Below are 17425 nucleotides of genomic sequence, written 5' to 3' on the forward strand. Positions count from 1 at the left end.
AATGTTTATTATCAGTAACACACAAAATGCACACATTGCAACATAATTAAATATCTGCATATGTTAATATATACTACACCATAATAATAGTAATAATTGCCTAATTTTTTTAAATACACTAATCCATATACATATCTATATATCTATATTTATTATCTATATCTATATTATATATATCTATATCTATTAAATTTCAGTATCAGTAACTCCACCACCTCAAAGACCATGGATACCATTAGCAAAACCAAATAAGTCTAGACCAGCCTGTATGTACACTTTTAATTAAACCATTAATTAATTATATGTGTAGACATTATTTATATTCTTGATACTTTTAGGCATTTTTACGGTAATGTGCTATAATGTTTTGTGTGATAAATATGCTACACGACAAATGTATGGCTACTGCCCTTCTTGGGCTCTTTCTTGGGAATATAGGAAGAAAGCGATACTGGATGAAATTCGCCATTATTCAGCCGATATTATTAGTCTTCAGGAAATAGAAACTGATCAGTTTTATAATTTCTTCTTACCTGAGTTGAAGGTTGACGGTTTCGAGGGTATATTTTCACCAAAATCACGTGCAAAAACTATGTCTGAAGTTGAAAGAAAATATGTGGATGGATGTGCAATTTTCTTCAGATCAGCAAAGTAAGTTAGTAGGAACTATAGGATAATGTAAATATAACTGCAACATATATTAACAGTTCAGAGGATGACTTCGACATCCTGCATTTAAACTTTTAAGCAATAATTGTATGTTCTTAAGCAATAATTGTTCTCTGTATACTGAAGTTTGTGATATGAAAAAGTACATCTGTTAAAAAAAAGATAAGGTGCTACTAGTTGTTTTCAAGTGCTTCTTCTTTCACATGTTGTGAGTATATCTGATATAAGGTCTGTTCCACGAGCCACTCGTACTAAAACTCGAATAAAACACAGGTTAAGTACAAACTAAGAACTCTGAACAAATATCTAGCCATTTCATGGAACAGTTTTGTCTAAAGTCTGATGTCAACAGCTGTTTTTAAATGAATTAAACAATTAATAATTTAAAGTTGAAGTTTTCACTTATTTGTTGTGTTATTTTACACTTTTACACAAATAGACTGAATTTAAATTCGTAACAAAACTGGTAATTTATACATCAACACCAATTTTACTAGAAAGAAAATGTTCGAGCTAAGTCTGTGCTTCGTGTTATTATATCCACAGGGATGTTACGCTCTATCAGGCGCTTTCTATAACTTGAAAATTCGCTAGTGAACGGACTTATGGAGACTCGTAGTTACTCAAAGTTACTACCAAGTATCTCATAATAAATTGATTTAAATACTTAAAAAGGGTAATAATTTTTAAGTTGTTACGGCATAAAACCATTTGATTATTATTCAGTTATTGATAACCAAGACGATTGCTTATATTGTCTTCTAGTTGACAGGCCGAAAACAGCATGTTTATTCACTGAAAAATATCAATGCCATGATAAAGTTCGTATTGAATGTGGAGGTTCGTGCTAAGATGTACAGGAATTAAGATCGTAGTGCTAACTTTTCTCTTAAAGTATAAGTAGTTTATTTATAAATAAAAAACTACCAAGACTACGCAGCATCTACGCAGTAGTCAAATATATTCAACATATATATATGCTCTCACAACAATTGCATATTAATACACTTACAATATATACATATATAATGTATAAATATAATCATATTTTATTAAATTTATATATTAATGAATTTTAATAATATTTTATTTTATTTGTTTTTACAGGTTTAGTCTTATTAAAGAACAGCTTATTGAATTTAATCAGCTAGCTATGGCTAATGCAGAGGGTTCCGATAATATGTTAAATCGTGTGATGCCGAAGGACAATATTGGTTTAGCAGCACTACTTAAAGTTAAAGAAACCGCTTGGGATCCGATGACCGAGGTAACACAAATAACACAGCCATTGCTTGTTTGTACCGCACACATACATTGGGATCCAGAATTTTGTGATGTTAAACTGATACAAACAATGATGCTCAGCAACGAATTGAAAACTATTATCGATGAAGCCAGTCACAGCTTTAGACCAGGCCATAAGAATGATGCAAACAGTGTACAGTTATTGCTATGTGGGGATTTTAATTCGTTGCCAGATTCCGGAGTGATTGAATTCCTTGGTGAAGGACGTGTTTCGATGGATCATACGGACTTTAAGGACATGGGCTATAAAGCATGCCTACAACGTTTACTCTCAAATGATACAAATGAGTTTACACATTCGTTTAAGTTGGCTTCAGCATACAGTGAAGACATTATGCCGCATACCAATTACACATTTGATTTTAAGGGTATCATTGATTATATTTTTTACACGAAAACCGGAATGGTGCCATTGGGTTTATTAGGCCCCATTTCGAATGATTGGTTGCGTGAAAATAAAGTTGTTGGTTGCCCCCATCCGCATATACCATCAGATCATTTTCCATTGTTAGTGGAATTAGAGTTAATGCATACGGCTGGACAGCAAGCACCGCCAAACGGACTTATCAATCGACGGTAGCAATAAAATTTAAAGAAACCATTGCATAACTCTAATAAAAATATAAATAGTGTTAAAAATCATTATAACAAAAATAATAATAATGTTAATAAAGGCAGCAGTAGAAATATTAATAATAATTACAACAATAATACAAGTACTATCAATAACAATAACAATAACAAAAATAAAAACATTAGCAATAGTAATATTGATAAAGTTGAAAATGCTGATAACAAAAACAATAATAATAGAGATGATAATAATATTGGCGGTAGTAATAATAAAAATTGTAACAAAAATAATACTTTCAAATATAATAGATGTTTTTATAACAGAACTAATTATTATAATAATAATAATCATCAGAATAAAATAAATAAAAATCAAAATACAAACTATGGTTATAACAAAAATTATAATAAAAATACAAGCCACAACAGAAATCATAGTAATAATAGTAATAATAGTAATAACAGAAGTAAAAAAAATGATAAAAATAATAGAAATATTAGAGAAAGTATTGATTACAGCAATGATTATAATAAAAACAAAACTAATAACAACAACAGTAATATTAGAAAGAACAGAAATGATGAGAACAATAAAAATAATAACAATGCCAGCAGCAGTAATAATAACAAACCTCTAAATAATGAAAATGATAATCACAACACTAGTAATGCAAAAGAACCCGATAATAGCAATAACGACGTTGAAGACAACAGCAGCTATAATAATAACAGCACCGGTAACAATAACAGCAAATGTAAAATTACCAACAAAAGTAACAATAACATCAAAATTAACAATACCAAGAAACTTATTTTTAAATACAATACAAACAAGAATAGCAATAGCAATAGCAGTAGCAGTACCATTAGCAATAATGTCAACAATTCAAATAATGAAACCAATTATAGTAACAGCGGATACAATCTTAACAGCGATAACAGCAACACTGGTAATAACAGCGATATCAGTCAGAAAATGAGCAGCAGTAACAGCAGCTGCTCTCCAATTGAGAGTAGCGAAAATTCTTCAAGGACCATAAGAACAATATTATATGACGTAATAATGTTAGATGAATATTTATTTTTTACATACATACATACATAAATTAAACGTGTAAATCTAGTTCTAAATATAATTTATTTAGAATTAAATTAAGCTATGTAAATTTTTATGTTTCCATCTAAATATATTTTGATATCACAGTTTTATTGGCAAAAAAAGAAAAAACCGAAAATTTTAACAAAAAAAACCTTAAATTATTTGTGTAGTATTTAGGGTGAAATAACTTTAATTATTGTATATTATATATGTGAATATCGATGAGATTAAGTAATATTAAAGTGTTTGCAAACTAATCCGATTGCTAATAAGATATTTTTTACTAGTCGGAGTTTGTACATATAAAGATCTCAATCATATAACCAAAATCGACTTACTACAAAGTAGTAGTTCAAGATAAAAAATTATATATGTTTTCTTAGGAGAGTGTGGGTTTTTCCTGCGTTAATAATCGATTAATGTTCTCAACAATACGGTACTCACTAACTTGTACTCAATAAATTTAAAAATGTTGATATAGTTATAAACTAAATATCGTATTTTGATCAAAGAATATTAGAGACCAGCTGTATTATTTAAGTTGTATAAATTTATAGGAAAATAAAAAATTGTATATAATTAAAATAAAAATATTGGTTGGAAATAAAATCTCAAATTCTTTATTCAACTGGTACTTGGTTGATATACATTTAAGCAATATGCATCATGTTCATTCAATAAAATAATACTCTTAAAGTTTCATAGCAAATAAAAATAAATTATTATAAATTTAAATAATAAATTATTTTAATTTGTATAAAAACAATCAAAAATTAAATGTTTGGAACTAAAAGAACAACCGCAGATTAACGTAAAATGTAAATATAAAATATTGGATAATTTAATAAATTATTTATATTAAGAATATATAATATTTCATTAATTTTATTATTGTCATATTAAAATTGAATATATTATTTATATAAATATTTCTCATTTTCGTTAATTTTTTCACATCTTTTTAAATGATTCATATTCATATTCTACAACATAAACATTTTAGTTTTGAGTTCAATTACATAATTTTTATTATTTATATTTTACTTACCATATATATATATTTTTTTTATTTAAAAAAAAAAAAATAAATAGCTGGTATATACTTTTGCATTTAAAAAAAGTAAATAAATTAATTTTTTATTCTCAACTCCAACAATTTTTAAATAAGAAGCAAAATATATTTACTATTTCATTTTTTTCCATATATATACATATATATATACATCGATATTTTTACAAAACTATTTTGAATTAAATTATGAATAGTATGATAATAATAACAATAATTTATAATTATGAATAAATTAATTTTTAATATAATTTTTTATTTAAATTTTTAAATATTCAAAACAAGAAATTTTTAATTTATAATTATGTAATTAATTAATTTCTTTATAATAATTTAAGACTGGTTTAGAATAATTTCTATTTTTGAATAACATTAACAATTTACACAAAATCTTATTTTATATATACATGCATACGTAACATAAATATTATATATTGCATAATATAACTTAATGAAATTTTAAAAAATATTTCAATTCATATATATATATATATATATATAATATGTGTGTGTGTATAAAAGTAGAACCTCTAAACTTATACATAAAATCAAATCGGCTTAAAAGATAATCAAGAACCCAACTTCACTGCAGCTCTCAAAAATTAATTGACTAGCAAATTTTACAATATTTCCTTTTTTTCAATTGAGAATAATAAATGAAAGTCATTGTTAATGCAATATGTGTCACGAAAAACTCCAACCTACTTTTCGAGAAAACTATATATCTAATATATGATTAACAGAGCGAGTATCTGAGAATCAAACTATATATAATACAATATATTTTTAAGTATACAAACGTCATTTTATAACCTAACACAAATAATGTACTTTGTTGATCAAAATATTTACATACATTTTTTTTGTTTGGCTAAATATGAATTAATATAACGTAATAAGTTTACACATAAAATAATAAAACAAAACTTAAATGTATGTTTAAAAAATTTCACTCTTAATATCTTTTTTAAACAATTTGTAAACAACTATCAAAAACATTTGTATATATGAATAAATAAAAAAATAAATAATAAAGATTTTAAAACCACTTATCTATCAGATATATGTCTAACAATAAGATAAAAATCAATATTATATTAATTTTTTGCTACATTTTTTATAAATAATAAATAAACTATTCTGCAATAATATTAAAAGAAAAACTTTTCATTTATTTTAAATATATAACTTTGGTTCAATAATTATATATATAAATAATACTTGGTGTTAATACTTTATTAAAAATATATATATTAATAATTTCCAAAATAATGTTGCTGAAATATTTTTGAATAATTTATTTTTTATGTTATTTATATAAGTAAAAAATTAAATTCTAATTTTAAATATTAATAACAATAATTTTAATTACTTTTCTGTTAAAAGATATGAATATAATTATAAGTAATATTCAATACAGTTCAATAATATAATTGCAATATTTCACTTAAAATATATTAAGGTTATTTATATATTAATAATTTATGTATGTATGTATATAAATTGATGTAGATTTATGAATATTCAGACAAGAAGCAACATAATTTTCATTAGTCCTGTTTAGTTTTCATTACATTTATTTCATAATCATCCTAATCGTAGTTTACACATAAGAAAAAATAACAGAGATTCAAAATAAAATAAAGTATGATTGTAAAAAATTATGAAAAGCTGTCTTTATTCGAGATCAGTAATGTTTATAATCTATATTAAAAAAAAAATACTGTTACTTTTTAATAAATTTCTGCTGAGAAATGTCATTTGTCTTGTTGGTGTTAAACAGGACAATGACGAGTGAGATAATATATGTATATCAACCATGTAAATATTCTAGAAATATTGAATGATCATCGTAGCTGATATACCTGTATGTACGTATGCTAGAAACGGCTGTAATCACAATTCGTAAAATATAAGGTACAACATACAAAGTTCTTAAATATACTGGTACCTTCTTCTAGCCTTCTTTCCTAACTACGACTCAAAGAATTAAACGTTGCAAAAGCATTGGTTTACATAGCAGGTGATTTTCTGATTACTGCTCCCTCTCAACTTATTAATCAGTACACCAGAATTTGATTAACTTGATCCTGATTAAAAATGATTTAGTTCTTCAAAGCATAGATGGTCATGATTATATTTTCAAGAGCTCGTCACAAAATACAATAGTTAAGATATGGAATCACTTTGATTATGCTAATTTGTAATCACAAGTGGTTATAGGCAACAAGATGATATTTTTTCCTTTATAACAGTTTACATATAAAACCATCACATTTTTTTTTAGAATTCAACAAATTAAAATATTTTATTTTCGAAATGTTTAACATTTTCAAAATGTATCAAAATATTTTTAAATAATATTGTATATTTTTGCATATATATATGTTACAGCGATATATAGATTTTATTCATATGGAAACTCAGTTCCAAGGGATTCATTGGTTTGTAACTTGTTACAAATAGACTTCCATGTGGTACTACACTTTGCTAACAAGGTTGCATTCCCTATAATATACATTCCGTACTTTGCTCGCGATAACGCCACACATATGCGATTTGGCTGTGTTAGGAAACCGATGTTATTATTACGATTATTCCGTACAAGTGAGAGTAACACAATATTAGCCTCAAGTCCTTGGAAACTATCTACAGTTCGAGTCCTTATATTGCAGAGCTGCTGTGTGCTATTTAACTGAAAATAAAACTTGAATTATAAAAATGTTAGATATTCAATTATTCACCTTAGCTTTTATTAGATCAACTTGTTTAGTGTAGGGGCTTAAAATCACAATGTCCTCACACGTATATTTTGACTCATTTACCAAATAATTAGCTAATTTGTATAATTTTCTTACTTCAAATTCATTACATAGCGAGCTCTCCCAATTCGACTAACCATAATTTAATAACAATTATTTTAAAATTATTAATGAATGTTTAATTAAAAATTACCTCTGGCTTGCTTTCAGCGTGATCGTGATCGAGAAAATATAAATTCTTTTTCATTTTTCTTATGTCTTCTAAATTTTGAACTACTTTTGCATTTTCAAGATTTTTGTAAATTACAGGTTGCAGTAGATCGGCTATAATTGGACGCATGCGATATTGGGTTGTAAGTATGGAATACTGAAAATTATTTTTAATTAAACGTTCAAATAATGATATGCATCGAGAATGATTTGAGATAAAAGGTTTTAACTGCATATGGTCTCCAATCATAATAACATGTTTTGTATATGGTGTCAGGCAAGCTACCACATGAGATTCCAAAATTTCGGCTGCCTCTTCAAATATAACTACATATAGGACGGACATAATATACAAAATAAAGTCATGCTATTTATCTTTCTGTTATTAATATTAATACATTACAGATGTATTCACTTACCAACTTCACATTTTAACAAGCGGAAGAGGAAGTTAATTCTCGCTGCACATGTGGTTGTCATTGCAATAACAGATTTGTCTTTTGCTACATAATAATGAAACATAATTCTGATGGTTTGTAATTTTCGTTTGACGGAATGTAGCTCATCTTGTGCCTTCAATATTTGATAGTAACTTTCATCAGTCCCATCAAATTCGATATAACTTTTCTGTAGGATATGAAATTTCTCCTTAAATTCCATTTTCGTTACATAGTGTAAGCGTTTTAATTGCGGATTAAACTCAAAGTTATCGGTGGTATAATTCCGTATATTGTATTTATCAATTTCCGGTAATCGGGTTTGACTGCCGAAACGAACTATATTTTTAGTGTGTGTAGAAAGCTTTAGTAAAAATTTGTCTAAAGATTCATTTGTGTAAGTAATGACTACAACAGGCTTAGCAGAATTTTGAATAAGAGTCAATACTAAATGCAGTGATAGATAAGTTTTACCAGTGCCAGGAGGTCCTTGGATTAAACTAAATTCTTGCGTTAAAACACTTGTAAGCGCGTCTCGCTGCGCGGTATTTAATGATACTGAACTACTCGGTATATTTTTTAATGATTTTAATGTTGCTCCGTTTAAGTAAACTGGAGTTTTTGGTTGTATCTAAAAGAAATACCAAACATTTAGCAAATGAAACAATCAATAAACTTAAAAATATAAAATATTAATATACAATACAATCCATTAATATAAATTAATATAAATTTAGATATATTTACCTCACCATCAATAATATAATTTTTCATTCCAAAATTATTTAAATTAGATTTTTTAAAAAAGTTGTATACATTGTAATAGGGTTCAAAAAATGTTGGAGCTTCAAACATAAGAAATTTCTTTTGGTATATATTACCAATATTATACTGACGCACAATTTCAATAGACACCTAAAAGAAAAACATAAAATAATTAAATAAAGTTTTTCTATAAATCATAATTTGTCTTACAAAGCCATTATTTATAAACTTTTTATCAATATTCGCCACTGTTGCTAATACTAAGTTCTCGAATTGATTACTTGCTGTGAAACAAAGTAGAGACCCAGTCTTTAAATTTTGTAGTGCGTTCTGGCTTTTAATCGATTTTAATAGCTTTCTACCATTTTTTTCTTTCCGCTGACTACCAAGAATATCGGCAAAAGTCAATTCTTGATCAGAAAACTCTAAAAACTCTGTATTAAGTACAATGCAGACGTCATCAAATAAAACTGACGGAGCAGGAACAGTATTGGTAGCCTGCAATTGTTTAACGGCGACATGTAGTGTTCGTAAGAAATCAGTACGTAAAAGTTGTTTCTGTTCATCAACATAATTACAAACATTTTTACAGGATTCTTCTTTCAATTGCGTAGTACAAGTATTGTTTTTTATATTTTGTTCTTCTAAATTTACCAATTCCTAATAAATAAATTAATATGTTTATATATTATTATCGAGTCTTATCAGACATACAATATAAACAAACCTCGGAACATAATTCAGCTTTGTCATTAATTTCTTTGTTTTCAGATAGAATCTCTTCAAGTGTGGGGTAAATCTTAAATTAAACACAATGATTTTTTTTATATTATTGTATTTATATGTATGTGTCCCAAACCTCAGAAGTTGACATTTTCTCGCTATCGTCTGAGCAGTCATTTTCACTTAAATTTTCTTGCAAAAATTTTAATGTGCTTGCAAGTTCGATGCAAGTAGTGCGTTTTACAATGTCAGCAGAATCACTGACAGATATAGATTTTATGATTTCGTTTTTTACCTGCACTGCTTTTACAGATTTAAATATGACACCAGTTAGAAAAGATTGCAAGTAAATTTTCTGTAAATCACTTAAGATTTGATCAACATAAATTTCATCTTTCCACATCGAAATGTACTTCCGCGTAAATAATTTTGTCGCAATAATACGTAAATGTTCCAAGAACACAGTATCATTCATTACACTTCCCAATAGGTCGCTTTGAAAATCTAATAACTCCAAACTACATATTTTACCTGAGAATTTATTAAAGCAAATCATATCTTAATTACTAATTTATCTCTTATATTAATAACTAATACCAACAATACGTAAATATAATACCGCTCTTTCCAATGAATCATTCGGAGTAATTTGATCTATGAAAAAACTTGGTTCACAAGTAAATGCATATAAAAATGCCTCATGATCGGTTAAATTTGCCGTTTTTCGCAAATCACTAGTAGCAATTTTTTTGGAATGTTTTTTGTTATGAGATTCGTTAACGGAGGCATTTAATTGGCACTGTTTACTGTAATCAGCTTAAAGAAATCAAATTATTAATAATATCCATAAATAATATTTTACATACTTACAGACAGTGTTCGCAATCGTTATATGTTCAACCTTATTTTCATTCTCCTCTTTTGTTTTTGTGTTTATTTTATTGACCAGTTCATCCTCATCCTGATTAAACCAATCGTCATCAGATAAATCGTTCTCGGCCATGTTAGCTTATTATTTGTGAAGTCCCAAGTTCGCTGATTAAACTGACTCATAAACTGATCTATATTAACTACGCTCTATGCGTTGTCCACCGTTTTAAAAAAAACCATTTTATGACTTTGTATATATACTGATGTGAAACTTATTGTCTAGTTTTGAACTTATGGTGGACAATTTGTTGTATTTTACGCAACCATGCACACAATAAATGCTTATATTTTCTGATATTACTCAACTTCTGTTCAGTTGACAAATAATTTATTAAAAACAAATAATTCATTATAAACTTTATCATTTTTACAAATCATTATAACTTAACACATTTATATAAGTACTACAGTAATACAATTTACAAAATGGAAACTACCTCCATGAGTTTATTTACGGTACAACTCTACGGTTCAAAGCAGAAGAGCTTTTAATTCATATATCAATAAATTAATACATATTTACTTAATTTCAAGTTTCATTTAGCGGTTGTACAAACTTGTGAAATTTTGTTTGGCATGTTTAGCGTAGGTTGGAGTGGCAATCTTCAAGTACAAGCATAACAGATGTAATATCGCCGTTATAACTAAAATTTTGAATATTCTTTTAGTTAATGATGGATACTGACACATGAGGTGGGGGATACATTACTGCGTCAGTTCCGATTTAGTTAAAATTTCTGACTCACGTGATATATGTTCAATTTGGACTAGGTGAATTTTGTGATCTGACAAGAATGTTATGCTTGATTTGCAGTTTAGCTATCGCAACAGTAATATTAAGAAATTAAATATAAAAGAAGATACGTCTTCTATGGCAAATTTTTCTGGTTTAAAATAGTGGCTTCTGGTCTGAAGCCACTATATCAGATACTCATATAATTCGAACACCGACAAGACCAGACGCTGCCGAACCAGATTTAGATCTGAACGACTTTTGGTACTTATCAAATTATTTCTGTTCAGCATCGAAAAGACGTCGCAAGAAGCGTAAGGTAAGGAATTACCTCCATCTTTAGTAGAAATGGTGCTGATCCCATCGTATAGGTTTTCGTTATCGGAAGAAACTTCTTTGAAATTTGCAACTTCTTTGAGTAATTTTATAGCAATGTGGACATCTGCTTTGTAAGCTCAGGCTGAGCGACTCGAAATCGCAGTTTAGAACATGTTAATAAAATGTCATTGACAAGTCATTGACGTGATTGAAATACTTTTGTTTTAATTTTTCAATATAAGATAATAACACGTTTTATAATTTTTAATTATTTTCTTTTAAAGAGGTTTTTTCGAACAGTAGTGAAATACAACAACAAAAATTTATTTTTTATATTATTTTAATTAATTGAATTTTTGGCTGACCATACAGCTGTTTCGAGTATTGCCAAATACCCATCATCAGTGGTCTTTTCTTTTAAAATAGCGTTTCCTTGAGTTAATTCTTTTTTATATACATTATAGCATTCAACTTTTCCTCTTCACATGATTTTCGATCTCTTTTTCCTTAAGAGATTTTAAGTCACTATCGTAGTAACATTGATGTACGATAGCACGATGGTGTAGGAGGTGATGTTATCAGAGCAGGAGGTGATAGTGTTAGTGCAGAAGATGACGATGAAAGATGATGACCGTTAGCTGTAAATAATATGTTTTTATATTTGTCAGGTTATAAAGTCAGGCATATAAAAGTCCATTTGAACGGAATGTGTGCCATTTTCATCATCATCAGTTTACTAGAAAGCACACATTCAGCTTATTTTGTATTAGAAAATTTTAGATGTTTTTTCCAATATAATATATTATTGATATATATTATTGGTATTGAATAAATATGTATATAAAACTTACTAACAGATAGGAATATTATATGGTGAAAATTTCAGTGATTTTAGCTAGTGTTAGTGCATTTTTTACTAACTTAACTTAGTAAGTAAAATTCATTAACCATACAAAGAACTTTCGTGCTTTTTCACTTATTACGATACATAGTTGTATTTTAATTTATTAACGAAACGCGAGCCTGTAAGCGGATTTCTTTTGAAATATGAGTGCGAGTGTCACATACACTGTGCTCTTTGCGCTTATCAACAAAAAACAGCTGATATTTAAGATGCCACTCAAAGATTCTTATTTACACATGGATACATATTCTGTTTATTGTACGTTATTTACATTAGATATATAAACAAAAATAATGTATCAGCAGTTAGAAGAACATAACCGTTTAGTTAATAAGTATTTAAAAATAACATTTGTAGTAGCATTGTACTGGTAAGCAAGTTACTTCGAAGCTTAATTCCTTATCGAAAGCAACGAGAAGATCGCACTGGATTTTGGTTTTATTTGTTTTACTCATTTTAGGATCGTGTCGATATTGACTGTTTTCGTTAATAAGCTTTTGCTAAGCAGCGATATTGTAAATTTAGAGGCCCCGCTATTCGTAACTTGGTTTCAATGTGTAGTCTCAACTACTATATGCTTCACGATGAGTTGCCTTGGCAAAAAATATCCAGAGTTCATAAAGTTTCCTGATGGTAATCCTCTTGATATTGATACAGTGCGAAAGGTACGATAAATTTTTATAGCATAACAACTACTCTATAATTTATCCAAACGCAACTTGCAGGTAATACCACTTTCTATACTTTTTACATTAATGGTAGGCACAAATAATTTGTGTCTTAAATATGTTGGAGTGGCATTCTACTATGTAGGGCGATCGTTAACAACAGTATTTAATGTAATATTAACTTATATACTTTTACATCAACGTACAAGTTGCAAGAGTATATTCTGTTGTGCAGTTATTGTGTTTGGCTTTCTTTTAGGTGTGGATCAAGAAAGCCTAACTGATAGTTTCTCTTGGCGAGGCACTGTTTTTGGTGTGTTAGGTTCACTGTCTTTGGCATTGTATTCGATACGTACAAAAACAACCCTAGCGCACGTTAATCAAGAAATATGGTTATTGAGCTACTACAATAACTTTTACAGTTGTTTATTATTTTTACCATTAATAATTTTAAATGGGGAATTGGAGGCTATTATAACATATAAGGATCTATTTGCGCCATGGTTTGTTGCAGCTATGATTGTTGGAGGTATTTGTGGTTTTGCAATCGGTTTTGTAACTGCATTACAAATTAAAGTAAGTGTTTGATGTTTGGTTTATTAAAACTTATTTTATATGAAAACTATTTTCATTGTTGCAGGTTACCTCACCATTGACGCATAACATATCAGGAACAGCAAAAGCGTGCGCACAAACTATTATTGCAACACAATGGTTTAATGAAAGCAAATCATTTCTTTGGTGGGTATCAAATGTAATTGTACTACTAGCAAGTGCAGCGTACACACGTGTAAAGCAATTGGAAATGCAGTGGGCGCACAATCGCAGTAATATAGCACAAAAAGCCTAATGATTAATAATAAAATTTATGGGTATTAAATAGACAAATTAATAAAATGTTAGTTTTATATTAAATAAATTATGACTTTTCTGTACAGATGCCACAGTTTACTTGTTAACTCATATTATAACAGCAATAAGATTAAAATTTCATTAACATTTATAAAATAATATTACATTTAATGAGACATTGAAAATGGCAGAATCTATGCTTGTAAACAATTTTGTTTTAATGAAGCACAATTTAAAAGCAACAATTACGAAGTAAACCGATTTACTGTAGCTATGCACGCAGTCGGTGTTTCACTTAGTTCAAATTTATGTATAAAAATATGTTGCTTCATTGATTGTTACTAGTTTTGGTCAAAGTTTAAAAACCGTTGTCCTTTTTTACACACTCCTTTTAATTTTAGTGGTACAATATCTTTTATTCAGGAAAAACTACGAAATTGATCGACATTACTACTAATATTACATATACATCACAATCTCGATAATATTGACCTCTAAAATATTTACTAAGAACTAAGAAAATGCTCTAATAGATACTGTAAACTACTAAGTATTGAATATATGTGTGAAGAATGTTTGTAATTCGAATATGTGAGATTTTATTAAAGCATATCTTAAGCCCCAGAATTTATCCATTAAGATATAACTTGTCTGTTTTTAATCAATTTAACCAATTTTCAGTAGTTGTTTACTGTATGTACCATAAAATTTATGACCAATATAGTAGAGATGAGGAAAAAGACTTTCGAATAGCGTTTACATATTACACATATTTTTCAAAACATTATTAAACCCTTAACCATTTTCTATTCCAGAACGATTAATTACTTTAAATTTGATCTTAATTCGCACTCTATCATTCACTCTTTCATTCTCGTGTCGTTCTCAATTCTCAATTCTCGTGTAAACTGTTTAAAAACAAATCAAATAATAATCAATGACGTCGTAGAAGTTATTAAATTAAAAATAACTTTATTTAACAAAAAGTTCACATATATTTGCCATTAATTAACAGCGGCTAATTGTTGGTCTTCGTTTGTATCTTCAAGTTCAGCTTCAGATTGAACAGTTGAATGCGTGCTGCCGGATTTTGAATATAATTCTGGTACATACAAAAATGGATTAATTTTTAACAATTCGCTACTAGGCGCACTTTTTAGAAACACTTGTGTTATGAATTTGCCGTCACGTTTTGGACGTACAGAATTTACGTCCTGTAGTAATGCACTTAAGTTTTCTTCTAAGCATTTTGTTTCCATATCTAAGGTACCAACATTTGTTGCAATTAATGCGAAATTCTGTTGATGTTCATCTTTAACAGCTTTATAACTTATGCCATTTGAAAATTTTGTTATCATTTCACCTAAGTTAGTGCCTAAAGTCTCACTTTTAGGATTTGGAAATTTACGTTTCATTAAACCACGTAATGCAACTAATTCAGCTAGTATGTTGGGATGTGCTATAACAAACTGGTAATCAGTGAGTAGTAGTTCTCCATCGGTTATATCTTTAATTAATTCAATTCCACCAACAAGGGCAGCACCAGCAGCTCTAGCTTCAGCAATTTCTTTCTGAAAAGAACAAATTTTGATACCATATAAAATAAATAAAATTATTTTAAACCTACTTGGCCTTTCGTAAAAACCATAATTTTACGATCTTCGCCATGATTGAATTTATGCTCTATCATAGCAATGCGCTGAAAGTTATCTACAAATCGTGTGCTTTTCTCTGCTTGCATATTAAGTTGAATATTAACTTCTAACGGCGCGTTTGGAACATTATAAATTGTAGGATGATGCGTTTCTCTATGGCACTGTATAGCCTCTGCGACACTATAAATTGGTCGCTGATAATATTTCATAACATACACGTTATCCTTTGGTATCTGCTTCCAAGAATCACTTATATGTTTATCGAAACGTTGTATATTAATCCTAAAAAAAATAAATGTTTCATGATGCGAAAATATTTATTTCAGTTTTATTTACTTTTTTGAACGTTGATTGTGTGGTATAAAACCCACTTTTTTAACTTCCACTTTAACTTTCTTCTTACGAGCTTTCTCGCGAGTACCTTTGCGAGCCGCATCACATACAGCCGACGTAAATAAAGCCCGTCGAGTGACTTCGGCAAATAACGTTTTTACTGTTAACATTTTACTGATAATAAATATGATAAGTACGTAATTTTAATTATATATTCCTATTAAAATCACACACGAGTTGCAAGAATTGTATAACTTTGTGATACTTCCCGTTGTGCATCCAATTTATTTATCAGCTGTTTGTCTTCACACATTTTAAACAGTTTGAAAGGTACTGTATTTTGTGAAAAGTGTTCATAAAAATTGTAATGTACTTGTGATTTGAAGTATTCGGTTCTATTGCGGGTAATTGTTATTTATGAGTGGTTTTTGAGAACATTCGAGTTTTTGACTCGTTTTCCTATCAATAATATTTTTTTACTTTACTTAAATCTAAGTATATTCTACTATTCCAAACCAAACCCATGTTATCTATTAATGTTCAAGTCAAGTCAAAAGAAATTATATACTACATAAAAGGTCTGTTCCACGAGCTACTCGTAGTAAAACTCAAGTAAAACACAAGTACAAACTGAGAGCGTAATACAAATAAAGTGTCAAATTACGCTCTTTATACTGATTTTCATGAAACAGCTTTGTGTAAAGTCTGGTGAGAACACCAGTGCCGCTTAAATAAACAACACACAAATTTAAATTGAAACCAAAACAGCTGATTCATGCATCAACACAAATTTTACTTGAAATAAAAGTCTGTGTAGCATTTTCAATTTTCGACAGGAATGTTACGCTTTCTCAGAAGCTCTCGTTTACTCGAAAATTTGCTGGTGCAACGAAAATTGTGTTACTCAAAGTTACTACGAGTAGCTCGTAGAACAGACCTAAAATTTACGAGTACAGTCTGTGTAGCATTTTCAATTTTCGACAGTGATGCTTAAGGTTTTCATAGGATTTTTAAGGTTACTAATATTTAATCAGCGTTATTATGTAGAGCAAATGTGCTATTAAAATGTTTAATTTAGTGGCAACAAAAATGATAATCAATATCTCCAATAGTACTATGATTACTTAATTATACTTCTTGGTTTTAACAAAAGAAGAAAAAGACATGGTAGTGTTGATTTAAAAAAAGCTGCTTGTTTATAAAAATATCTTTGTATAAGTACATTAATTTCGCTCATTTTAGAACTAAGAGTATACAATATGGAATAATTCGGCAAATTCCTTATTACTTTGGAATGTATGTTTTGTTTTAAGAGAAGTGAACAGCCAAGTGTAGTCTCCATATGCGTAACTCGGTAGAGTTCCTATGTTTTAACGTGTTTTTATAGTTTTAACAAAAAAAAATTATAATTTTCATTAAC

The 17425-nt window shown here is 28.3% G+C and overlaps 4 protein-coding genes across 5 annotated transcripts in view; 2 read left to right on the forward strand and 2 right to left on the reverse strand.

The window, feature by feature from the left end:
* LOC119677752 (CCR4-NOT transcription complex subunit 6-like) overlaps positions 1 to 2626 on the forward strand; it is a 35082-nt gene extending 32456 nt beyond the window's left edge. For both annotated transcript variants that reach the window (XM_038089233.1, XM_038089234.1), the window contains exons 6-8: positions 198 to 266; positions 339 to 651; positions 1777 to 2626. In XM_038089233.1, coding sequence (XP_037945161.1) covers positions 198 to 266; positions 339 to 651; positions 1777 to 2554 — 1160 coding nt within the window. In that variant the 3' untranslated portion in view covers positions 2555 to 2626. The remainder of the gene's footprint in view (positions 1 to 197; positions 267 to 338; positions 652 to 1776) is intronic.
* Positions 2627 to 7070: 4444 nt separating this feature from the next.
* LOC119679781 (NFX1-type zinc finger-containing protein 1) lies at positions 7071 to 10711 on the reverse strand. The gene is made up of 10 exons (XM_038092320.1): positions 10483 to 10711; positions 10210 to 10428; positions 9749 to 10143; positions 9617 to 9688; positions 9100 to 9549; positions 8872 to 9039; positions 8107 to 8755; positions 7671 to 8014; positions 7460 to 7609; positions 7071 to 7410 (listed from the first exon to the last, which is right to left on the reverse strand). The coding sequence occupies exons 1-10, from the start codon at positions 10613 to 10615 to the stop codon at positions 7123 to 7125; spliced, it is 2868 nt and encodes a 955-aa protein (XP_037948248.1). The 5' UTR covers positions 10616 to 10711; the 3' UTR covers positions 7071 to 7122.
* A 2010-nt stretch (positions 10712 to 12721) lies between these two features.
* On the forward strand, positions 12722 to 14084 carry LOC119680925 (GDP-fucose transporter 1). Its single transcript, XM_038093949.1, has 4 exons — positions 12722 to 12867; positions 12958 to 13162; positions 13223 to 13741; positions 13806 to 14084. Exons 1-4 carry the CDS (start codon positions 12791 to 12793, stop codon positions 14013 to 14015), a joined length of 1011 nt encoding a protein of 336 aa, XP_037949877.1. The 5' UTR covers positions 12722 to 12790; the 3' UTR covers positions 14016 to 14084.
* An 876-nt stretch (positions 14085 to 14960) lies between these two features.
* LOC119683746 (50S ribosomal protein L1) lies at positions 14961 to 16297 on the reverse strand. Its single transcript, XM_038097577.1, has 3 exons — positions 16009 to 16297; positions 15645 to 15954; positions 14961 to 15588 (listed from the first exon to the last, which is right to left on the reverse strand). Exons 1-3 carry the CDS (start codon positions 16173 to 16175, stop codon positions 15022 to 15024), a joined length of 1044 nt encoding a protein of 347 aa, XP_037953505.1. The 5' UTR covers positions 16176 to 16297; the 3' UTR covers positions 14961 to 15021.
* Between the last annotated feature and the right edge of the window lie 1128 nt (positions 16298 to 17425).

Source organism: Teleopsis dalmanni, chromosome 2 (genome assembly GCF_002237135.1).
Source record: "Teleopsis dalmanni isolate 2A chromosome 2, ASM223713v2, whole genome shotgun sequence".
In the NCBI taxonomy this organism is placed as follows: domain Eukaryota; kingdom Metazoa; phylum Arthropoda; class Insecta; order Diptera; family Diopsidae; genus Teleopsis; species Teleopsis dalmanni.